At 54.6% G+C, this 24,863-nt stretch overlaps 1 protein-coding gene across 1 annotated transcript in view; it reads left to right on the top strand.

Moving 5' to 3' along the window:
* Positions 1-24,863, top strand: part of COL23A1 (collagen type XXIII alpha 1 chain) — a 353,888-nt gene that overhangs the window by 301,093 nt on the left and 27,932 nt on the right. Inside the window, exons 4-8 of the mRNA XM_055285026.2 lie at positions 273-280; positions 2,312-2,338; positions 20,313-20,339; positions 21,793-21,819; positions 23,216-23,242. Of these exons, the coding sequence (XP_055141001.1) occupies positions 273-280; positions 2,312-2,338; positions 20,313-20,339; positions 21,793-21,819; positions 23,216-23,242 (116 nt within the window). The remainder of the gene's footprint in view (positions 1-272; positions 281-2,311; positions 2,339-20,312; positions 20,340-21,792; positions 21,820-23,215; positions 23,243-24,863) is intronic.

Genomic DNA, 24,863 nt, shown 5'->3' on the forward strand with positions numbered 1-24,863 from the left:
TTCCTACTCAGTGCCGGAACCCAGAGCCGCCTGGTGACATGAATGCATGCACCCATGCGTATGGGAATTGTCACCACCACCCCGTGACCATCCCGGCCCCTCCAAGGGCAAAGGTGCTCCTTCTGCTCTGCCCCCAGCTTCAGGCCGTGGCAGGAAACAGCCATGGCAGCATCAAAGCCTTCCGGGGAGAGGTGGCCAGGAGCCATGCTGAGGACAGGCGAGGGGACTCTGCCTTCCACGCTGACTGTGGCTTCTCTGCTTGTGTTTTGCAGGTCCTCCAGTAAGTGTCCTGGACTGTGCTGTCTGCTTCTGAAAGATAAGACGTTTGGTTCTCTCTCTGTTGCAATTCCATGAACATAATTTTGGTTAGGGAGGTGTGTCCTCAAAAAAAATCAGTCCTATTAAAAAGTGGCCAGGTGCGGTGGCTCACACCTGGAATCCCAGCGCTTTTGGAGGCCAAGGTGGACAGATCACTTGAGGTCAGGAGTTCGAGACCAGCCTGGCCAACATAGTGAGACCTCATCTCTACTAAAAATACAAAAATTAGCCAGGCGTGATGGCGGGTGCCTGTAACCCCAGCTACTCAGGAAATCGAGGCACGAAAAATTGCTTGAACCCAGGAGGCAGAGGTTGCAGTGAGTCGAGATCGCACCACTGCACTCCAGCCTGGGCAACAGACAGAACAAGACTCCGTCTCAAAAACAAAAACAAAAAACTCATATGTTTGGGGGGAAAAAATCAGTCATAACAGGAGTCATGTTATATTTTAATTTGTAGATGAATGCAGGCACAGAATTCCACAGGCTTGACCTGTTCACTGGAACGTTCTGTGACCATTTTCCTAGCAAGAGAGCCAGCACACAAGCCTGGCTGTTCGTCGCCAAATCTTGGGCTCACCATGGTACACAGAAATGCTAGCACCACGCCCATAGTTTTAAAATGCTCTGTGACAGTTGATGTTTCTAAATGCTTCAGTGTCCCGTGCTTTGGCAGAAAGGGCTGTAGTCCCAGGGGCAGTTGTCCCAGGAATAAGTCGGGCTTGACCACTAGACCCTGGGGTTCATTTTTCTTCTTTGCCAGAATGTGGATCAGACAGCTGAGACCTTGTGAGCACACCTGGCTGGTGAGGGCGTTGCACTGGAGCAGGAGGAAAATGTCACTGCATTTGTGAGGGGTGTGAAGGGTATGAGGGAAGCACTGGGCGGCTCCCTTGAACTTCTCTTGGGCGGCCAGAGGCAGCTTTGAATGCAGGGGATTGCAAGTGGCCCTAGAAATCCTATTCATTCTCCAGGGCAAAGGATGCGCCTGCCTTTGATTCATGCTGTCAGTTTCTCAGAGCCCGGTAAACCCCAATTAATCCACTCAAGAAGCACACTGACAGTCAGCCAGAGCCAAAATCAACCTTCTCAAGGAATTCCTTTCAGATGAGCCATTTTATTTTTTACTTCCATGTACCATGATTTGTTTCCCGATCAGTGCCCTTCAGAATCTGGGCTTCTCGGTGCATGTAGCCCCACCATGAGCCAAGCAAGCCAGCAGGATTGTGTTGATTTATTGGCTTCAGGCGATGTTTGACAGCTGAGTTCTTCCTGGCTGTCTCAGGGAGGATAGCGTGTGTGAACTTGCTGAAGTACCTAACGCCGGGGGCTATAGAGTGTTTTGTTTTTTTTTTTTAACTTGGCAGTTAAAATATTAAATGAATTAAACAAATGCAGAAATTCTCAAGCTGCAACCTGGAAGGGTCTGACCTGGGAGATGGGTGCCCAAGTGTGGAACACAGGCAGGGTGGTCACTGCTCCAGGGTCCGGAACTAGGGGGCAGAGAAGCATCCAGCCACAGTGAACGCCCCCCATATTCCTGGCTTCTAAGGCTCTGTTTCTTGGTTCACCCCATCCCAGTGGCAACTGAGAGGAAACAGGCTCTCTCTTCCAGGCCTCTCTGCAGGCCCGGTTCAAGGAGCATTTTCAGTTCGTGGTTGGGTCATGTGGCTGTGGCTCCACCCTCCAGAACCCCACATCCCCACGTGGCATTTACCCTATGCCCGGCCAGCGTAGGGAGGACACACATGCGACTGTGCCTGGGGCCCCGATGAAGCCCTGAGGCTCCTGGTCCCTCCAGCCTGGCCCTCTGAGGCAGGAAAGGGCTGCTCTGCCCCCAAGACCCCTGGAGCCCTTGAGTCCTCCCCCTGCAGAGCAAGTCACCAACCAGCTGTCAGGGGGCGGGTTGGGGGCTGGGCCCTGATTGAGCTCTAAGTGTTGCCATATGGTTTCTGCCAAAAGTCTGATTATTAATGACATATTAATTACCACAGGGGCAATCAGGACGAGATGGCTACCCGGTAATTTGTCATTTATTTTTTGCTCTCTTTGCCCTTTTCTCTTAAACCAATATTCTCTCCCTGAGCCTTGATTTAACTCTGTCTGCGCTCCTGTCTCCTCCTCTGCTCCTCAGCAGCCGTGGTCTTTCTGTGGAGGGGATTAGCGTGAGCTCCGGGGAGGTAAAGGCTGCACAGATCTCCAGGACTGCCCTGGAGGCAAGGCAGAGCACTTTGAGCAGGTGTCTGGGTGGCACTGAATCCACCTACCACTGCTTCTTCAGTAAGTCCAGCCAAGAGCTAACAGTCCAGCCCCTGCACTGGGGCGTGCTCCACTGGAGGGCTGGGCCTCTTCCCAGTGGGCGGAGGACTCCCTGTCCCAGCCACCGCTCCTTGTCATCACTCCATAACAGGAGACTGGCTGGTTCCAGTTTGGCTGTGGTGTCATCCCTTGGCAGATCTCTTAAAATTAACCCAAAAGTTAGTGCATTCTTGGAATAGATGTCCTAGCCCAGGCCAAGTGAGCACCACGTCAGCAGCAAGATGCAGTGTTGCTGTGCCGCTGTCAGGTTCTGCGCGGGGGTCGAGGGTCGTGGCAGCGGCATCTGGAGGTCCTGGGACGTCAGAAAGAGCAGGGGGGACCCCAGCAGAAGAAGAGATTGGCAGAGCCGTCAAGGGAGGGGCAGATTTGTTCTGTGCCTCCAGGGCAGGAAGATGCAGGGAGGGAAATGCTGGCTGATTCGGGGCAGATCTGTGCAGTCAGGACGGCCGGCAATACAGAGCGGTGGCCCCTGGTCCTGCAGTGGAGGAGAGGAGTCCAGCCCCAGCACCAGGGAGACTTGATGTGGGTCCATTCTGCTTCCTCTTGGCGAAGTGACCTTAGAGAAGGCGCTCACCTTCTCTGAGCTTTAATATCCTGCTCTGTGAATGCAGAGATGAAGGCACAAAATGTGTCACAAACCCAGCCCTCCAGGACTTGGTGGTAACTCTGGGGAACATTGACTTCATGCCAGAGTGGCCCCGTGCTGGGCTGAGTCAAGTTTGGGATCTCCCAGGCAGTCGGGGCAGCTCCCCCAGCAACGAGCAGCCTGGCCTCTCAGACTCTGCGGAAGTAAGAATGAAATGTGAAAAACAGCTGGGACCCACCCTCATCCCATGGCACACCTGGGGTTAGGGCCCTGCCACAGTCCCCAGCTGCTCTTCTGATTGGGCAGGGGTCAGGCTCCTATCTCCCGCGCACGGCAGCCCCAGACCTTTGGGCGTCCAGCGTCTTGGGGAAGCACAGGCTTTCGCTGGAAAGTTCAGCCCTGCGTCTTGGCATTATTCGCTGTACCAGTACCAGCTCGGGAGGACCGGAGACTAACAGAAGCACTCCTGGCATGACCCAGTTCCCTTCACCCCGGGTTACTCTGTATTCACAGGTCCAGAGGGGAGAGGGTGGGCAGTGGGTGAGCGGTCTCCTCCCCTTCTTCTCCATTGTTTCCTCTGAGCAAAGTGACCCAGCGGTCCATTCCCCACCAGCCTCGAGCATCGGAGAGGATGTTGCCTGCTGACCCCGGGGAGGGGCAGGGGGCTTGTTCTCAGCCACACCAGAGCAGGTGCCAGGGTCTGCGTCCCACAGAGGCCTCTTCTCTCTCACTCCTTCCTCCCAGGACGCAGTTGGGTGGGGTGGGAAGCTGGCCCTGTGGCCGACAGGCAGGAGGCTGGCTGGGTGTAGATTAAGTAGCTGGGCATGGTTCTCATCTCTGCAGCTTACTCGCTGTGAAGCCTTGGGAAAGGAAAGCCCCTTGGCTTAGAGCACCCAGAACATGAGTCAGGGCAAACCCGGGGCTGCTGTCCCTGGGGCTGTGACAGGACTGTCGGGAATTAAAGATGAAGTTGAGTGTGGGGGTGGTATCGGGCTCCCTCACACCTGGGCCTGGCCTGGAGAAGGGGTGCTGTGACTGTCGGGGCTGGGAACGGAGAGATGGATGTGTGTGGAGCCCCGCAGGTGTCCCTCAGGCTTGATGCTGGGAGCTTTCTTGGAAGGAGGAGAGCTGGGGTCCAGCAAGCCCCCACTTCCTGTGTGTAGGCAGCTCTGGCAGCCGTGCCCCTGGTCCTACCAGCAGCTCCCCAATCACTGGGAAGCCTGAGCAGGCTGGGCCTGGTGAGGGGTGAGGGGACCCTGTCAAAGTCTCCAGGAAGCTGGTATCACAGCCCGTGATGGCCTTCTTCCTGAGGTCACCCAGCCCCAGCTTACACGCAGACCCCCATTTTCACACGGAGGCAGGCGTCTTCCCCGGGTGGGCTGGATTCAGGGCGTTCATGTGGCCAGCACCAGTAGCAAGACCAGCTATGCTCATTCTCACACCACCACCCGGGCCATTCCTTCCGTGAGACCCACAGGGTGGGGCAGACACCCCGCGCGGCTTCCCCATTCGAGGAAGGGGAGGATCTTCTGCAGGCTCCTGGGGCCCAGTCCTGAGCGGAAATTCCTATCTCTTGGCCTGTGGAGGACAGGAGGGCTCTGCCCGGCTCTCAGCCGGGGGTATATTTGCAGATGGCTGCATGTGGTCGTCCCAGAGGCTGGGGTGACTGCCTCGTGCTGAAGGGCCTGGGCCACCTCAGAGGCTCCTCATGTGCAGAGGATCACCATGGCTTTGAGTCAGTCACCTGTGTGGACTTGGGCAGGCTACTGGCCCTCTTGGGCCTGGGGAAATCACACCTGCAGAGCAGGGGTTAACTGAGTGTGAGACACAGAGGCCGTGTCCGGTCCTGTGTGTGGCAGTCCTTCCATAAATATCGCTGTCTTTCTTTATCGTTGACAGTCTCAATAGAAGAAAAGATGGTTTCAGAAATCATTCCAATCTACTCAGTATAAATTTGCAATATTTGGAAAGAAAAACAACTTTGAGAATGGTCGGTTTTAGAAAAAGGGTTTTTTTTTTTTTGTTTTTTTGTTCTTTGGTTTTTGTCTTTTTTTTTTTTTTTTTTTTTGTAGCTTAGTAAACTTCAGGACCAGCCTCAGGGAGGACTTACTTTTTTTCTCTTTGTGCCAGTATCTTATCACTTTCTAAGAGCAAGGATAGAGTCTGGCAGGGGGCGCTGGTGGAGACTGTCGGTGCTTTTCTGGATTAACTCAGGCCGCCTCCCTCAGCTGAAACCAGGTCCACATGTGGACCTGATAGGAGTGGCTGGAGGACACGGGGCATAGGGGCCACCCACATCTGTGGGGCAGGTTGTGGACCTGAGGAAGTCAGAGCCGACAAGGGCCTGGCTCGCCCCGTCCATGCCCTCCATGTACACAGGCTGGCCTGTCCTCTCTGCTCCCAAGGATTCATTAACAGCCTCTTCCGATTACAACAAAAAGCATGTTTATTGTAAAACATTTGGACAATAGAGAAAAAGAAAAACACAAGGAAAAAGCATCTCTAATTCTACCACTCACAGATAAGTCCTCTTATCTTGGTGGTTGTTCTAGTATTTCTTATATCCAAGTTTGCTTTTGTATTTATTGCTTTAAAAATAGAATTACAAGTGCCTTCTTAGCGCAGTAGGCAGCACGTCAGTCTCATAATCTAAAATACAGTTACATTGGACATACTTTTTTGTACTATTTTTTCACTAAATATAGCATGAGACTTTTCCACATCATTGAAAATCCTTAGAGAATGTAATGGCTACATTGTATTTGATCTGATATATCATTTATTTAACTAGTCTCAAAGTTAAATTATTTATATTGACAATTTTTCACCCTTACAGTCAACATCCTGGGAATAAATATAGCTTATTTCCATGATTATCTCCTTAGAATAAATGACTAAAAGTGGAATTGCTGCACCAAAGGGTTTGCACATATTTAAGGCTTTTGATGTGTATTGCCAAATTGCCCTCCAGGAGACTGTACTAATTTATGTTCCCACCAACAATGAATAAATGCTGTCTATTTCCCCAAATGCTGGCCAACTGTGGGTATTATACTTTTAAAACTATGCCAATATGAGTTTTAAAATATATGCATATATGTATGAATATTGTTTTAATTTAGGGCATATTTTAATTAGAAGTAGTCAGAGATTAAACTAGTTTTGATAAGGTTTGTGTAATCCTGTCACCTCGTGGTAAAGGCTGGAATTGCAGGCATAGAGTTTAAAGAGGAAATCACCCGTGTTTAAGAGCTTTGGATCCCAGCTGGTCCAGGGACAGAAGACGTCATGGAATCAACAGCATAGGGATAATTCTTAACTCAGAACATTGTGAATCAAAGGTTGGGCCTTCAGAGGAGCCCTAGGCGCAGCACTCTTGCATTTTGGGGTGGTAATCGGTACTTATGTTGATAAAGTGATTTTGCCATCTCAGAAATAGGAGGCTTATCTGTGTTCAACAAATCTGGTGGGTGTCATACCCTGGCCTGGGCACTGGGGTGGCACAAAGATGGATCAGGCCCAGTCACAGTCTTTAGAGAACCATATGGGAACGGGAGTTTGCCCTGGGATAGAGAGGAATGAATAATTAGAAGCTCAATGTCATCTTCCTGGAGGTATCTTGTTTATCACAAGCCCTTTTTCCTTCTCTAAACTGTGGCTTCTGACTAAGATGAAACCATCTGTCACTCGTGCAGGGCTTAATCTTGCCTGAACTTTGACTTTTACACAGAAAACATTAGATTTTCTCATCATCTCCTATTTACAATGTCACAATGTTTGCTCTTCCTCTTCTTTGGTAGTTTGTCTTAACTCTTAACATTAAGCTTTAGTGACTTTCTGGTTTGTTTTGCACATTCAGAAAGCTATTTAAACATTTCTTAGATATCATTTAGTGTACTTAAAAGAGAATAAAACAAGCATGTGATGAGAGTGTTGGCTGGGTGAATGGACAGGTATAATTTGGATTAAATAATCAGAAGGTTCTTGAGGAAAGTAACCTTGAAGTGAGATTTAAATGATGAAAAAGCTCCAGAGATCTTGGGGGAGATCCCGGCAGAGGAAAAAACAAGTGCACAGGTCATGAAGTTGGAGCAAGCTTTGTGTGTTCAGGTACACTCAAGGTCAGTGTGGCAGGAGTGAGTGAGCAGGTGACAGGGAAACGATAGAAGGTGAAGCCAAAGAAGCTCCCAGAGCTGCACCAAGTAGAACCAAGACAGAGGCAAGGGCTGGGGGATGGAACTTGACTCTGTGTTTACAGAAATGACTTGTCCTGGCCGGGCGCAGTGGCTCATGCCTGTAATCCCAGCACTTTTGGAGGCCAAGGCGGATGGATCACTTGAGGTCAGGAGTTCGAGATCAGCCTGGCCAACACGGTGAAACCCTGTCTCTACAAAAAAAAAAAAAAAAATACAAAAACTAGCTGGGTGTGGTGGTACATGCCTGTAGTCCCAGCTACTTGGCGGGGCTGAGGCAGGAGAATCGCTTGAACCCAGGAGGCAGAGGTTGCAGTGGGCCGAGATCACACCACTGCACTCCAACCTGGGTGACAGAGCAGAGCGACACCATGTCTCAAGAAAAAAGAAAAGAAAAGAAAAAAAAAGAGATAGACTGCCAAAGGGTTGGAGATCTCCCCCTCATGGTGCTTCCTTTGGGAACAGAGAAGAAAAGACGGTCACCCTTCATCTCCCAAAGCCCTTCCAATGTGCCAGGGAAGCAGGTGCAAGTATTGAGTGCTTGTTGGGTGCAGACTCATGCATGCCGTCTCACCATGGGAGGCTGGTGGTTTCAGCCCTACCTGACAGATGAGAAATCTGAGCTCAGAGGGTGACAGGACTCAGCTGAGACACACGGTCTGTTTGCATGCCAAAGCCTGGATTAGCACCCAGGCTGTGTGACCCCACTCTCTCACACCAACCAGCCGGCCTCTCAAGCTGTCTACGGTAGCAGGGCCGGGGCCAGGATGCTCTGTGTGTTGGCAGGAGAGTGCTTCTCAGACCACCCCAAGAAACACACACTTGGAGTGGATGTTTGGTTTCTCCTGCTCATACTGTCTGTATCCAGCCCTGCTCCTCCCTTCCCAACTGCTGTATTCCACCCCGGTATCAGATTGTTAGGATGCTTACCAGCTTTCCGAAAAAAGAAAAACAAAAAGTAAGTCTAACTTAAACTTAAAAGTCCATTTCTTCATTTCACCTCCTCTCCTAGTCCTCATTCGTACCTCCGTGTCATAGCCATTATTAGAAATTAGGAAGAATTTCTAAATCTTCCCGTGGTAATGAAATGTCCAGTTCTGTTTCACTGTGCAGGGTGTCCCTGCAGGTGAGCAGCTGAACGGAGCAGGGCATGCTCAGCCTGGGCAATATGGCAAAACTCCATCTCTTTTTTTTTTTTTTTAGAGACAGTGTCTTGCTCTGTTGCCCAGGCCTGGAGTGCAGTGGCATGATCTTGGCTCACTGCAACCTTCACCTCCTGGGTTCAAGTGATTCTCATGCCTCAGCCTCCCAAGTAGCTAGGATTACAGGCGCGCACCACCATGCCTGGCTGATTTTTTGTGTGTTTTTAATAGACGTGGGGTTTTGCCATGTTGCACAGGCTGGTCTCGAACTCCTGAGCTCAGGCAATCTGGCCACCTCGGCCTCCCAAAGTGCTAGGATTACAGGCATGAGCTGTCGATCCTGGCCGAATCCCTGTCTGTTTTAAAAAATAAAATTTTAAATCAATCAATTAATTATTAAAAAGTAGAAAAGGCCTCCCTGGCTACAGGGCAGAAACTGGAGGAAGGGGTGTGGGTAGGAGGCGGTTGCACTAATTTGCTGGTGAAGCCTGAATGACTAACTGAGAAACGAGGGCTGGCAGGCACTGCAGGTCAGCTCTGAGCAGACCCAGAACCACACACACACGGCACCTCCTGGGCCCCGGAGCGCCGTGCCCAAGCCCCTCTGGAGTCGAGAGATTAGTGACTGCACTTCGTCTCCGGCCTCAGTCCTGGGAGCAGCAACAGCCGAGGCCCCAGGGGATTGCGAGAGCTCTGGGCTGAAATGTGGTCTGTGAGACGGGCCTCGGCCTGGGACCAATTTTGAAATGAAGAACTCGGATGGACGGTTTGGAATTAATCAAGTGAACAAAAAAGGCCCACGGAGCACCGCACGTTCACAGGCTCTCTTGCATTCTTGTAGTTCAAAAACAGCTTTGATTTAAACGATTTATCTGAAATATCCCAAATTCATCTGTTTTTAGATTTCAACATCCTCCATCTCATTTCTGTCTGACCCCTACAGTGCCGCCCCACAGTCCCCAGATTCTAGTGGAGCTGGGACCGGATGAAAGCTGACTGCAGAGTCCCTGATAATGGCACGCAGACTGGAACCTCAGGGAGATGCAACCAGGGCCACCATGCTGGCCATTCTCCCCAGGGCCCTGAGTCTCTTGCGTCCAGCCTCTTGTCTTGGTCCAACGCTGTCCCCAGTGTCCCCATGAGTGCCCCATGTGGGGCAGCCCATTCACAGGAGGCAGCCACCCCAGGTCAGCGGGGCCCGAGCTGCTGCTCCGCCCTCGGCTCCCAGATGCCTTCTGTATCTGCTGCAGTTTTTTGCATCCTCCTGGCAGCAGCCCAGGTACCTCCTGTCCACACCCAGCTCTGGGAGGTGACTTAGCAGGGACAGCAGTGTAGGGGGCCCAGCAGAGGGAGTGGGCCCTGCACTTTGCTATTTTGTCTGTGATATGTTTGCAGCGTGGTCACTGGCAGGAACCCCCTCCCGCCTCCCCAGGCAACAGGCCAGCCCCACAGCATCCTCGCCCCATCACATGGAAGAAGATGTTCACAGACCTGCACAGGGTCACTGAGGCAAGCCCAGGTCTTCAAAGCAAATAGACTAAAGAGAAAGCAGTGATTTGGGTGTGAAGCTGCCCCCTACCAGGACTCAGGGCTGGCACAACGTCCAGCCCATGCAGTGGAGACAGAATGGGCCCAGGGGTCTATAGTCCGTGTGGCTTCAGGCGCGTCCCTAGCCCTGCCAAGCCTCAGCCCCTTCAGGTGTTGGGGGAGCCAAGGAGATGACCCCAGGAGAGCTTCAGAGTTGGGGACACGGACTGGGTTCAGGGACCGTTCCCGCTGCTCTGACCGTTACTGATGCCAGCCAGGGGAGCCTGTGAGGCTGAAGGCACCCCTTTAGGGCCTGAGTCCTCAATGGCCAGCCTTCTGGCTGATCGCCCAGGCTGTGGCCCAAGGGCAGGAGTCCAGCGCAAGAGTCCGCCAGGGCTGGAGGCAGCCTTCAGCAGGTCAAGCGCGCCCTCTAGTGTTCCCCGGCCGGGCACGAGAGCCAGCAGGATGGATGATCATTCCGAGAATCGTTCCCTTCACCGTTGTTGATCCATTCAGTGGGTATTTACTGTGTTCTCGTTATGTACGAGGCGCTTCGGCATTTGGGATACAGTAGCAGGAAACACATCCGGGGGTCCCTCCCCACTTGGAGCCTGTGGTTGAGTGGGAGACAGAACAAAAAACTCCCACAAATTCCAGCTTCACTATGCCTCGTGGCCAGAGCTAGGAAGCGGAGCTCCTGTAACCCAGACCTGCCCTGGTCGGGGTCAGGGGCACCTCCTGGATGAAGGGAGGTGTGAGTCGAAGTGAGAAGGTGAAGAGGATGCTGATCAGTGGGGAGTTTCGGGGGGAACATCCAGAGAGAGGGTGCACCCAAGATGGGCCGGGATGGTAAGGGCGTAGCGGGAGGTGAGAAGCCCGTGGCCCTGGAGCACCCAGCCTTGAGGAATTGGCCATCTCTTGTCCACTCTGGAGTTCCACCCTGGGTGGCTGGACAAAGGGGCCTACAGCCCCACCCAGCCAAGCTGAGAGCCCTCCCCGGGCTGGAGCCTGCAGCCTCATCTTCCCAGCCACGTAGAGGTTCTGGGCACAATTGAGCCAGGCACTGCAAGGTGGAGGGTCTAGCCTGAGAAGGACCAGGCTTAAACAAAATCTTTGCAAACCCCTCAGTCTGCCTGGGAAGCAGAGAGTTCCACATCACCAGGGGTGTGTGAGCCAAGGCTGCACATCCTCCAGTCAGGAAGGGCATCTGTGGTGGGCACTGGAGCCTTGTGGCTGGTCACTGTGGGAGGAGAGGTGGCAGGAAGACAGAGCAATGAGTCCATAAGTGAGAAACTGGAGGGGGTGGGAGCTGAGGAAGGCTTCTCAGAGGAGGTGACACATGAGTCTGGAAGGAGGCGTTCAGGAGGAAGAGGTTGCCCTTGAATGCCAGGCCGGGGGTATAGCTTTGCCCTGAGGGCAGTGGGTGAGGGTGTGCCACATGCTACAGCAGCCAGAGGAGGGGCAGTCAGCAGGAAGGGCACAGGGCTTGAGCAAAGCTTTGGGCTGGTGTCCTGGCCTCTCTGAGCTCCAGATCTTCATCTGTGAAATGGGGATGATGAGGCTCCTGCCTGGCCGGCCTGTGGTCAGGGCCAGTGACATCTAGACAGGGAGGAAAGGGCCCACATTGCTTCAGCTCCACTCTGTCCCCTGGCTTCATTTGCCCCAGGGCTGGCGCAGCGCACGACAGCTACTCTCATCAACCCACCTTTCCTCTGCTGCCCGCTGTGAGCCCAGATCCAGGGAGCCATTCCATCCGCAACACACTCAGTTTCCAGAGGAGGAAACGGGCTCCAGGGAAACTCAGCAGCTCACTCCAAGGTCTACGGGGCAGGACATCATCATCAGGATGTGCCCTGCTCCTTCACTGTGCAGGAAGGATGGGTATGTGGGGCAGGAGGCAAGGAGCCTGGCAGAGGCTGGCCCAGGAGGGTGGGAGGACTGGAGAGATGGACCTGAGCTAGAATTGCAGGCTCACGGGCTCACCGACGCTTGCAGCGGCCGGCAAGTGAGAAAATAGGTGAGGCTGGTTGGGCGCAGGAGAGCAGAGAAAACGGCAGGGCCTGGGGTGAATCGGGGGCACCCGCCCCATCAGGATGCAGTTCCGCACATGCAGTCACCACTACCACATCTTCCAACATTTCCAGAGAAGCTGGAAATCCAAATGCTATAAAAAACCTTTGCATTTTTAAGGTTTCAACCAATTCTTTACCAGTGGGTGACAACTGTCTGTGGAAACCAAGGAGGGCCCATGCCACAGCCTAGGGGGCAGCTCTCAGGGAGACCAGGAAACCAACCGTGCCCCAAGGGTGGGGCAGGAGGGCAGAGCCTGGCCGGGGCGTGGTCCAGGGGCCACAGGGCGAGGCAGAGTGACTGCAGCTTCAGGGTGTGCTACGAGCTGTCCTGGTCACGCTGTCTCCCTCTAGACTGCCTCGTGGAGTTTGGCCACGCTGTGGCGGTCACCCTTCTGTGACGGTCACACTTCCGGTCAGCTGCTGCTCCCTACTCCAGATTTCCACCCCATCCATGGCTGGCACCAAAAGGAGCTGATGGTGTGTTCCCCCAGACTTCATTCCACCAGAACAGCCGGCTGTGCCTGAGCTGGTGGCCCGGGCAGCTCAGTCAGACACGTCCCAGCCTGCCGGCCCAATCCTCTATCCTCCCTCACCCTGCGGGAGTCAAGCTCTTTCCTCTCTGCCACACTAATGAGGAACAGTATTGTCTGATACCTGACAGGGTAATCATGTCTCTCCCCACCAGTCACGGGCAAATGTGTCATTTCAACAGGTATTTTGGGATCGGTTCAAAGGCACTGCACTGTAAACACTGCCTCTGCTAGCCATGATGTGTGACATGGACATACATGTAATTACTTCCAGCACCCTCAGGCATCACCGAGCAGGCCCTCTCCCCAGAATAGAAGCCAGCTGGTTTCACAGCCTCACAGCATCATAGAGCTGAAAGGGCCCTGGGAGGCTTTCTAGGCCGAGGGTTACAAATCAGATGCCCGGCAGAGCTGGCGAGTTACCTTGTCATGGGCAGCGGGCGAGGTGTGAGACCACAGGGAAGGGTGGAGCCTGTGGGCCAGGGTCTGCGAGATCTCCCAGCTTTTCAAGAAAAACCCAAACTCTGGACGTTTATGTAAAAGGTTGCAGTTTTTAAATGTGACAAATTCATTTGGTTTGGGGTTCTTTGTTTTTTTGTTTGTTTGAGACAAAGTCTCACTCTGTCACCCAGGCTGGAGTGTAGTGGTGCCATCATAGCTCACTGCGGCCTCAACCTCCAGGGTTTAAGCAATCCTCCTGCCTCAGCCTCCTAAGTAGCTGGAACTACAGACATGTGCCACCACACCTAACTTTGTTTTTTAGAGATGGGGTCTCACTGTGTTGCCCAGGCTGGTCTTAAACTCCTGAGCCCAAGCGATTCTCCTACCTTGACCTTCCAAAGTGCTGGGATTACAGGCATGAGCCGTTATGCCCAGTCGGGGTTCTTTTAACTGCACGGATCAAATAAAACCTGGCTCCAGGAAAGACATTGCCCAATTCCAGCCCCTCACATTACAGATGAGCAGCACAGAGGGCAGCAGCCCAAGCAAGGCCGAGGAGCACATGAGGGGCAAGTCTCTGACCTTGGTGCAAGCTCTTGGGACCCCACCCAGCTGAAGCTCCTACAGTTTGCTGAGTTGAGGTGCATAGGTCACTACAGAGCCCACTCTACAAAATGCCCTAGGTCCCAGGACGAAGTGATCCAGGAGCAACATTGTGCCACCCTCAGGGCACCAGCAACAGCTGGGCTGAACCTAACTTGGAGGGTCTTCTCTTCCCTTCCCTAGCACGAAGAATTTGAGTTTGGGAAATTGCTAAGCCCTGGACAGTCTTGCTGCAGCCCATGTGTGTACAAAGAGCCTAGGCTGAGAAATCAGAACCATATGGTGCTGACCCACCCTGAAGGGGGCTGCCCACCCACCCCTCATCCACCAGCCAGCTCTAATGAGAGCTGGGAGGAGGCTCAGGGAACCTTCACACAGGAATGTGCACTTCCCAGGCTGGGACCTCAGGCCCCACCAGCCTTGTAATTTGATGAATTGTCAACATCTGGGGCATAATTACTAGGCCCTGGCCTGATAATCCTGGTAAGCCCTTCTTCCAGGGGCCTTGTCCTAGTGCATTTTGAGGGCTCCATTCCCTGACAGGAGCCGTCAGCATTAATTACAGCCAGAAAGCAAGACAGGCACCCAGCTCTGGCCGATTTGAGCATTTACTCCTGTCTACATCTAAACGCGGCCAGTTTATTTGTTTGGTTCAGTTCAGCAGATGCTGGAGCCGATCTTGGGGAGCGCTGGGCCACAGTCAGGAGGACAGGGCCAGCCCTGGACCTTTCCCTGACATAGAGCAAGACGGTCAGCACAGGCTTTTCCTGGCAGATGAGCATCACGACACTCCAGGGATGGAGCCACCATACTCCACATCCCGAATGTACTTCACCAGGAAACCTCCCCTCTTTAGCCACACGGTTATAGGACCACCAGGTTCAAATGCCCGCTGTGTTAGTACCAGGCCAATTACACTGAGACAGCAGGGTTTGTTGCAGAGAAAGAGTTTAAGGATTGCAGGGCACCCAGCAAGGTGATGGAGGAGACCCTCAAATCCATCCCCCCGAGGAGTTCTGGGCCAGGGTGTTTTAGGGGATCACGGAGGGTGAGGGGCTGGAAAATTGGGGTCATTGATCGGTCAGGGCCTGGGGGCTGAAATCAGCAGGATGTGGAGACTGCACTCCGGTGAATCAGCTCCCACGAGATCCTTCAGACCAGCTGACTTTGTAGTTTCACTGGTGTGCAGGCTCTGAAAGAGTTGGGAAAAGGTAGTTTTTTACGTTCAGATTGGCATCGACAGAGCAGTTAGGGGGAACCATGACCCTGTAAGAGAACCTGCGTGATTCTGAGGCAGCAGGAAAACAGTTCCGAGAAGGGGTCAGGGAGCACGCTAACCTCATGATGGTGCTGAGTGTGCCGCAAGCTTGGTTTATTTTTGTTCCTCCCCCTCCCTTCTTCCCTAATTAACTTTATAACGTTTATAGGGATGGTTTCAACACTTGTTAATATGCCTCAAAAGATGGCTCTGTGGACCCGGCTTAGGAAATACGCAACAGGCTGAGGGAGGGAGAGAGCAAAGCCTCAGCTTCACAGGTGGCAGAGCCAGCGGCACCGTCCAGGGTCCTGCTGCTGGCCTCTTGGAAGGCCACACACGGGTCGCTCCCAGCACTGTCCCCCAGGGCCAGGGCAAACCCTAATCCAGTGTCTGCTTGCCCGTGGGGCCTCACATCTTGCATTGGTCTGGGAAACAAAGGCCACTGACCCGGGACCCAATTTGAACTTGTTGTTTGAGAGGAGAATGGTATGACCTGCATTTCACAAATGAGAAAACTGAGGCTCAGGGACACCCCGGTCCCTGAGCAAGGCAAGGGACTGAGGCAGCACCAGGGCTGGGGGAGGGCTGCCCATCCAGGGTCCCAGGACAGCTGGCCGCCCAGACAGCAGCCCAGAGCTTTGTTTGTTTCTCACACATCCGGAAACATCCTGGAGCCCGGCTGGTCTCCACAGGGAGAGAGTGATTGAAAGCAGAACCAAGGCTTGTAAACAGCTGTGGGGTTTCTCAGAGGACAGAAGGCATTGAAAACCTCTGGTGGATTCAAGGGCTTTGATCAGGCGGGGGAGCGAGCTGGACGGTCACGAGCATCTCCAGGCACAATGCTGTGGTATCCATCGATGAGGAAGCTCAGGCTCAGGGGACAGTGCTGTGGCATCCATCGATGAGGAAGCTCAGGCTCAGGGGAGGGATTTGAACCTGGGCCCTGCAAGGCTGAGCCCTGGCCTTCGCTCTGTGAGCTGGTGGTAAACCTCCCCGAGATACTTCCCTTCCCACTCCTTCTGTGGGAGATGCTGGGAGAGGAACAGGGCAGCTGATGGCCAGTGCCCTATTGTCTGGGGTAGGGGAGGGCTGCCTGGATAGGAGAGACCCCCCACCTCCCGCCAACCACCACCCAAGGCATGCCCCTGCCCAGTCTGGGGCTCTGCCCTTCCAGACCGCCCAGCTGCTCAGAACAGCCATCATTCTGCTCAGAAGGACTTCCCTCGGGCTTAGACATTTGGACACTTGCCCTGCCATGCCTTTGTCCAGCCTGACCACACCCCCCACCCCATGCATTCCTTGGCTCCATTCAGACCAGCCCCAGGCCCTTCCCTGAGGCGCTTGTCCTCCTCTCAAGAGCACCCAGAGCCGGGCTCAGCCCCCGCTCCACCAGTAGAAACACTTGGTTTGTAGATGGTCTGCACAGCCTCACGCCTCAGTTGCTTTGCTATGACTCAGCCAGGCACTGAGTCCATTGAGGCTGAGTCCACTGAGCCCATTGCAGGGGTGGAAGGAGCACTGTCCTTTTAAAGACCCACAAAGTAAAATGATGGCTCAGACAGCCCTGCAGGAAAGAAACCTATTCCACAGAGTGTAACCCAGTGTTTCTCAAACTTACTCAACCGTGGAACCCCTGTCTCCAGGCAAGCCTGTTGGCACCCTGCAGGGCAGTGTGCTGTGGGACACCAGTTTGGGAAAGGCATTCTGTAGGGTAACTGTGGGCAGGGTCCATCCCCTGGAGGTTCACAGCCCAGGGTCCTCCAACCCAGAGGGCAGGCCCAACTTCCCCAGGATAGGAGGGGAGGTCAGAACCACATCCCTAAGCCAGGTCAGTGAATCTGACTCCAAAGCCCCAGGCTGCTCCTTCCTGGCCCACCTGGGAGTCCCCTCCTCAGTGACCGTACGCACCCAGCAGCTTCTCCAAGGTCAGCCACTGCCCCACACAGAGAGCTCGGGGGCCTGGGCACAGCTTTCTTGCCCGGGTGTCATCCTGGCTGTGGGTCGGCTCTGTCCCAGGGGCTGGCCCAGCCCCGTCTGCTCTGTCAGTTTTCACACAGGGAGCTTCAGTGCCAGTGCAGGCACCGGCTCGGCTTCCGAGAATTGGAATTGACTTCCCTTCAGCCCTTGGTGGGGACTCCCAAGAGCACTGTGCACACTGCACCCTCTGACTCTATCAGGAAGCTACAAACTGAATTCACTTGTAAAAACTCCCAGAGCTCTGTGATCACAAATACAGGCGGGGCCTTTGGTGTGAAAATTGGTTTTCTGTCACAGACGGGGCTTCTCACACATCAGAAAGAAGCCTTGGGGACCAAAATCTGCACCATCAGTGACCCCCCAGGAATAGTCCTAGCTTGACAGAGGGCAGCATCCAGCTCAGGAGGCAGGAGGCCTGCGGCCATAATAAGGTCCAGTCGGTGGACACTTCCAGAAACAGCCGGCAGCACTGAGATGCTCCCTCTGGGGTTGAGGCCAAGGGGACAGCCTGGGCTCCCTTCCACGGGCACTTCTAGAAAGGCAGAGTCCTGCGGCTCTGCGTGCTTCACATCCAGGGGGCCCTTGGGAGCAGGGAGGATTTAACAGAGGTATGAAGGCCTAGAGCAGGAGAGAGTGGCCGGGAGGCCAGACAGCACCACGGCAGGGGCCTGCGGTGCAGACAGGATGGAGAGCCAGGGCCCAGACCTCTCCAGTTGCATGGCCCTAAGCAAGGTCTTCCCCTCACTGGGCCTCAGTTTCCTTCTCCGTAAGGTGGGGATGATGACATGTACCTTACAGGGTTGCTGTGTGATTGAGACCGAGTGGGGGCCATGAAGAGCTCCTTGAAGAGACCCAGGAAGGACTGGCGGCCATGTGTGTGGGGTCAGGCCCGGGGGAGGAGTCCAGGGTGGGGATGCTTAGTGGAACGTGACCTTGAGGACACCCAGCAGGGCTTGGGCCGGGGGGTAGGGGGACAAGAGGCAGAGCCAAATTTAGTGTACTACTGAGGGCAGAAGGCCTGGGGGTGTGGACCCCGGGATCAGGACAGCTAGGAACTGGCAAGAGGACACTGTCCAGCTAGGGCAGCTCCGGGAAGGCTCATGGCAAGGACTAGAACTACACCTGTGATGGGGGCTGAGGCCCTGACTTGGGGCCCCCAGGGCCTGAATCCCCAAGACCTTGGAATACCCCCACTCCCACTCTTCTGGGACCCCAGCTGTCCCCAGGCCATCACTCTGATGGCCAAACCCTCAGTGACCACAAGACTGGTGGCCAGAAGCACTCTGACACCAATTTTTAGAACTGCCTGGTTTCCTGCCGCCAGCAAGGCCCTGGCCGCAAGCGCCACATGGAGTGGCCACTCTCACACCATCTGGGAATGGGCAGATGGGCCATCTCCACACGAGACAGTCTGGAGGTTGAGCCAGGGAAGCCACCAGCTTACCTCCTACCTGGCAGGCACGAGGCCAGCTCCCAGATGTGTCCAGAACCAGAGGCCAGGAAAGTCTTTCTAGAGCAGGAGGCTGTCCCGGGGTACGAGCTGCCTCCTACCAGCTGGAGACGCAGGGAAGGCACTCCAGGCAGAGGGAACAGAGAGCCGAGGGATGAAGATGCAAAAGAAGCCAGAGAGCTCAGGGATGGACAGGGGTGCAGAGTGACCAAATGGCTGAAGCTGGCCCTAGCCATGGAGGACCCTGATGCTGGGCCCAGGAGTCCGTCCTCAGCCAGCGGAAGCCCAGAGAGGCAGGGACAGCCTGAGCAAAGGCTGCGTGAAGGCCACCGGTCGGGGGCCAATGAGAGGCGCTGAGGCCAGCGCAGCCCCTCTGCTCCTCCGCCGCCTACAGGGTCCCCCATCCCTCCTTGGCCAGGCTGCTCTCTTTTGCCTACAGGGCCCTCCCCTCCCCCCGACACACACACTTGTTAGGTCCAAATACCCCAACGTTACTGTCCCCACAATGCGCCCTCCCGGCTAGGAGCTGACAGAGCCTCCACCTCTCCGCCTTCCCTTTCTACTATGCAGTGCGTGCGTTTGCACCATCATCATTCTTGCCATACTTCCTTGGTTTGACTTCGCACACATTTTCCGGGCACATGCTGCCTGCCAGGCCCCATCCAATACCAGAGGCACAGGGATTAGACCCTTTTCCTGACTCTACAGAGGAAGAGTTGTACAGACCCCACATTAACAACAGGTCCTGTCACATGCGACAGAATGTATGTGGTGGGAACAGGGACAGATGGCCTGACTCTGGGAAGGAGAAAACCCTAGAAGGCTTCCTGGAAGACGAGGTAACTGAGCTGAAGATGGACAGAGAAGGGAAGGATGTGCCCAGCAGGTGGACAGTGTGTGCAAAGGTTCAGAAGTGTGGAGCTGTGTGAGTCGTTGCTGCAGCCAAGAGTGAAGTGTATGTGAGGGTGAGGGGACAGTGGTGGGGAGGAAGAGGGGGCTGACAGAGACCAGGCGGCCCTGGTCCCAGCGTCCCTGCCAGCTGGATTCCTCCCCACTCCCACACAGAGGGGAGCTAGGCGAGGCTTTGTTGAGTGGGTGGTAGGTGGACAGGGGAAGGGGTGTCTGGCACAGGCTGCTGTGCAGCTGGCCGTCTGCAGACTCTGCAGGGGGCCTGGAGGTCCCTGAGTGCCCCCACTCTCTGGACCCACCCTGGTGTGATTCGGCTTCTCTCTGGCTTTACTGTTGTCTGCAAAGGCTGCAGCAATGTGGGAAGCTCAAAGAGCCTTCAAGACTCTGCCAGTTACAAATGACAGGAACTCAATTCAAGCTGGCTTAATGAAGGCAAAACAAAAGTATTGATTAGCTCTCAAACTGATGTGTGCAGGGGTAGTTTCAGCTTCAGGCCCTCGACCCTGTCTTTCTGTCTGTCTCTCAGCTCTGCTTTCCTCCCTGCTGGCTTATTCTCAAGCCACATGGTGGTCCTTGGGAGCTCCAGGCTTAGCCCTATCAGAAGAAAGCCCCTAAAGCCCCACCATTAAGTCCCAGGCAAGATGCTCATGGCTCCCCTTGGATCCCAGGCTCATCGCTGACCCCATCACCCTGGCGGAGGGAATGCGGCCACGTGCCCACCCCAGCAGCCCACCCAGACCCCATGGTTGAGATGGGGGGTGGTCTTTAGAGAAGAACTGGGCTCTCTTGTCAGAGGAGGGGATTCTGGAGAGCAGACAACACACAGATGCCTCCCCCTCCCTCAGCCCCAGGCCACATGTACTGAACCCGGACCCGGGGCTCCCACAGGCTTTGTGTTCTTGTCACTGAATAATGCACCTGGGTCATAAGACATGGAGGAAGTGACATCCCCATGTGTAACCTGTGTTCTCTCTCTCTCATTTTCCAGGGACCCCTGGGTTTGGATGGCAAGCCCGTAAGTGATGACAGGGCAATTCCAGGGGGTCCTGGGCTGGGGCTGCCACTGTGGGGCTAGGAGTGACCACCAGGCACTGGAGGGAAGCAGCCACTGGAACTTGGTTCAGCACAGAGAGAAGCCTTTTGGGTGTCAGACTTGAGTTCAAATCTAGCTCCACTACCTGCTGACGGTGACCAAGGGAGGCCTCCTCACCTCCCAAGCATGAAGCTCCTTGTCTGTCAAGTGGGCACATGAATCCCTCTCTCATAGGGATGCTGTGGACCTATGGAGAACTGTAGACGGCACAGTCCCTGGGGTCTAGTCAGCCCTCAAAGCATGCGAGCCCCTCCCAGCAGGCACAGGCACAGTGTCCTCGCTACATTCTCAAGACTGCCCTGGTGGGCATCAAGCTGAGTTCTCAACATCTGGGCCAGGAGCCTCAGCAGATGAGCAAAACATGCAGGGAGACATAAGCACAATTAAATAAGTAATCTGAGGTGGATGGATGGATGAGTGAGTCGGTAGATATATAGATGGATGGATGGATGGATGGATGGATGCTGACTGGATAGATGGATGGATGGATTGGTGGGTGGTTGGATGGATAGTGGATGGGTAGGTGGGTGGGTGGCTGGATGGATGGATGGATGGATGGATTGGTGGGGGAATGGGTGGATGGATGGATAGTAGATGAACGGGTGGATGGATGGATGAATGGATTCGTGAGTGGATGGGTGGATGAATGGATGGATAGATGGATTGATGGATGGGTGGGTGGATGGATGGATGAGTGGGTGGATGGGTGGGTGGGTGGATGGATAGATGGGTGAGTGGATGGGTAGATGGATGGATGGATGGTTGGATGGATGGATAGATGGGTGGGTGGATGGATGGATGGATGGATGGATGGATATGTGGATGGATGACTCATACAGAGATGGACAGATGGAGCCCATACTCCAAGGAGCTGCTACCATTAAAGAAGAGAATGCTTTTTTTTTTTTTTTTTAAGAAATAAGAAAGGAAAAAGAAGAGAATGCCTCTGGACATAGAATCTCTGTCTACTGCCTGCTTCTCAGATTCCAGAAAGATGGCTTGGGGGCAGTGATCTCCCACTGACAACGACAGGGGCGGGTGCTGAGCAGTGGGGGACCGACCGTGTGTGCTCTCTGAGAGGAGTGGCCAGTGCATGTGCCCCTTTCTCTGCTGCAAGGATGCCAGTGGGCCCTTGTTGGTCACCCCCAATTCCCCCATATCCCTCATGCTGAGGACTGAGGTGTGGAGCTTCCTTGGGCCACCCAGGGCAGCTCCCATTGAGGGCTGACAGCTCGTGTGTAATTTTCCACTCAGCCGCCCGCAGTTCTGCTCAGCCTCATGGGCCCTTCTGCCCTCAGAGGTATAGGGAAGCCAGAAGGGGAGCCAGCCTAGGCCCCTCACTCAGGCCTGTTCTTTCTCCACTTTCCTTCTCCAGGGACTTCCAGGCCCGAAAGGGGAAAAGGTAAGTGATGCCAGAGGCTGTGCAGATGCGGTAGGCAGGTGAAGAACCCCAGAAACCTGCCTCCGAACCCCAGTTCCAGTGTGCCCTTGAGCACATCACAGCCCCTCCCAGAGCCTCAGTTTCCCCATCTATAGAGTGGGAATCGCAGTGCCTACCTTCCAAAATGGTTACAAGGCTTACATTTCACAATACGGCCTGCCCGGAGAGTTGAGTCTTGAGTTCTCCTGGGACCAAAGCATAACCAAACTCAGAGGCCCAGTGTTCCCAGAATGACGGGTGTCCAGAGGACTTCATGGTGAAGGGGGGGTGCCAGGAGGGCTGGGGGATTGAACCATGCCTGTTAATGGTATTCTCTGTAGGGAGGACACCCCTCAGGAAGACATGGCAGACAGCTATCTCTGCAGCCCCTTGGGAGGAAGGCTTCCCTGCCATCAGGCACTAAAGCCCCCTAGAAAACAGGGACCAAGTGCCTCAGAAGAGGACAGAAGAGACCTGTGTTACCCACAGTAAAATCAGGGGAGGGACCAGAGCAGGCCTAGGTGTGCCAGGGCCAGCTGGGTGCTCCCACAGCTGGACAATGTCCACCCCCAACCCCGAATTTGGAAATGGGAAGTGAGACCTGCAGATGGGCCCTGCTGTGATTTGGCAGCTCAGGCCAGGGCAGGAAGGGTTCCCGCCCAACCACCAGAGCTGAGGGAGCCGTGGGGAGGCATGGGAGCTGGTGTTCAGAACCTCGGCTTTGCATTCCAGCTCCACCACCAACTGTGTGGCCTTGGCCAAGTTGCTGGGCTCTGTGGGCCTCAGTTTCCCCATCTGTAAATTAAGACCAATCTCACAGAGCCACAGGAGAGATTGCATGAGGTCATGGTCTCAGTGTTCTTGTCAATGATGACAGACTAGTGCAGTTGGCAGGTGTCCTGATTACCTTCCCTCCGGCCTTGGCTGATGCCACCGCGTCATAGAAGTGATTCCATCAGGGGCTTTGAAACCAGAAAGAACTGGCGTCTTGGTGTCTATTGCTGCTTAATGCGGTGCCCCAAAACTTGGCCGTGTAAAGCAACATTTACGCATTACCATCCCTTGCAGAGGACACAGTGGGAGGGGCTGTCTCTGCTCCACAATATCCAGGGCCTCGAATGGCTGGGGCTGCCCCCTAGATAAGGGAACACCTGCCTTCAAGCCCTGGATCTGCTAGCTGTATGACCTTGAGCAGGTTAAGTGGCCTCACTGTGTCTGCTTCCTCATTGGAAATGGAAATAAAAGTAGGGCCTGCCTGCTATTTTTGTTAGAATTAAGTCATACCATGTCTGTGAAGCACTGGGCACAGATGCCCGACGGGAAATGTGAAGAAACAATGAAAGCCGTGGTGATGCCTCTCCCTGTCTTTTGTTCCCAGGGTGCACCAGGAGACTTTGGCCCCCGGGTAAGAACCAGGCGTGACCTCCCTCACTGCCCACATGGTTTGTTTTGTGTAATAATGAGGCATAACTGGTGCTGCTTGTGGGTCCCAGCTCCCTGCAGCTCATCACAGAAAGAGGCCAAGAGGCCTCTTCCCCACCCATAGCACCGGTGGAGGCCCCCAGGGACCTGGGTTGTGGGGCTGCCACCTCTTACGCAGGTGGAGTGTCTCTGGAAGATGGCCAGGTCTCCACGCTTACCACTGTGGATGCTGGACAGTGGGACTGGCACGTGACCCCAGACTGGAGACTGAGCGGCCTGAGGACAGCCGGCACCCCAAAAAGAGGGAAGGCTCTGGGGTCAGCAGAACTGAGCTCAAAGCTCAGCTCTGCCACCTGCCAGCTGAGTGACCCCTGAACAAGTCACTTTGCTCTCTGAGACTCAGTTTCTTCAACTGTGAATGGGGGGACAGCCCCCACCCCAAGAGGTTGTTATGGGAATGAAAAGGTAGTGGGAGTGGCAGTGCAGACAGCGGGGCTGCAGCTTGTGGTCACGGCTGGCGGGGCGTCCGCTCCGCACCTCTGCGGCCCTGAGCTGGGAGCAGGAGCAGGGAAGGGGGCTGGCCAGGCCAAGCCCCACGAACACAGCTGCTCTGTGCCGGCCACATAAAGCTGGTGAGATTGCTCTGCAGTCAAAGAAAGGGCGCTCGTGCTGAGTTTTAGCTGCTGAGAAAAATCCTTCTGCTTGCTTCCTGGTGGGTGTGTGGAGCTGATATTCCAAAAGGGGATGCCCTCTCTTCAACAGACTGGAAGTCCTGAGGCCCAGAGGTCATGAAGAGTGGATCTCCTCCCAATCCCCCAACCCTCCTCATGGAGACCCTCCCTGTGGTCCCAGCGTCCCAGTCATCGGGAACACCACCCCCAACACACACACACACACACACACACACACACACACACACGGAGACCCTCCCTATGGTCCCAGCGTCCCAGTCATCGGGAACACCACCCCCCAACACACACACACACAAGTTTAGTGGCTTAATGGCCAGGCGAGGTGGCTCATGCCTGTAATCCTAGCACTTTGGGAGGTCAAGGCAGGTGGATCACTTGAGGTCAGGAGTTTGAGACCAGCCTGACCAACATGGTGAAACCCCATCTCTACTAAAAATACAAAAATTAGCCGGATGTGGAGGTGCACGCCTGTGGTCCCAGCTACTCGAGAGGCTGAGGCAAGAGAATTGCTTGAACCCGGGAGGCAGAGGTTGCAGTGAGATGAGATGGCACCACAGCACTGCATCCTGGGCGACAGAGCGAGACTCTGTCTCCAAAAAAAATTTAAAAAGTAGTGGCTTAAGACTCCAATTGCCATTATCTCTCATGGCCCCCAGGTAAGGGTTAGGCTCTCTTGGGAGGTTGTAGGCAGCCAGGCCGGGAGCCCCGGGTGATGGCGCCGTCACGTGGCCGCAGGTGGCGTGGATGCTGGTGGGCGCTCAGCTGGTAAGCGGCCATCCTTGGAGAAGGAGTCTGCACACCCGATCACCTAACTGCCTTTCTCTGGGCTTGGTTAAGTGGCTTTGCCTCCAGGTTTCAAAAAGCCTTGTGGTTTTTCAAATCACCTTCCTGCCTTTCTGACCACACAACCTA

The sequence above is a fragment of the Symphalangus syndactylus genome, chromosome 7, assembly GCF_028878055.3.
Source record: "Symphalangus syndactylus isolate Jambi chromosome 7, NHGRI_mSymSyn1-v2.1_pri, whole genome shotgun sequence".
NCBI classification, from domain to species: Eukaryota; Metazoa; Chordata; class Mammalia; order Primates; family Hylobatidae; genus Symphalangus; species Symphalangus syndactylus.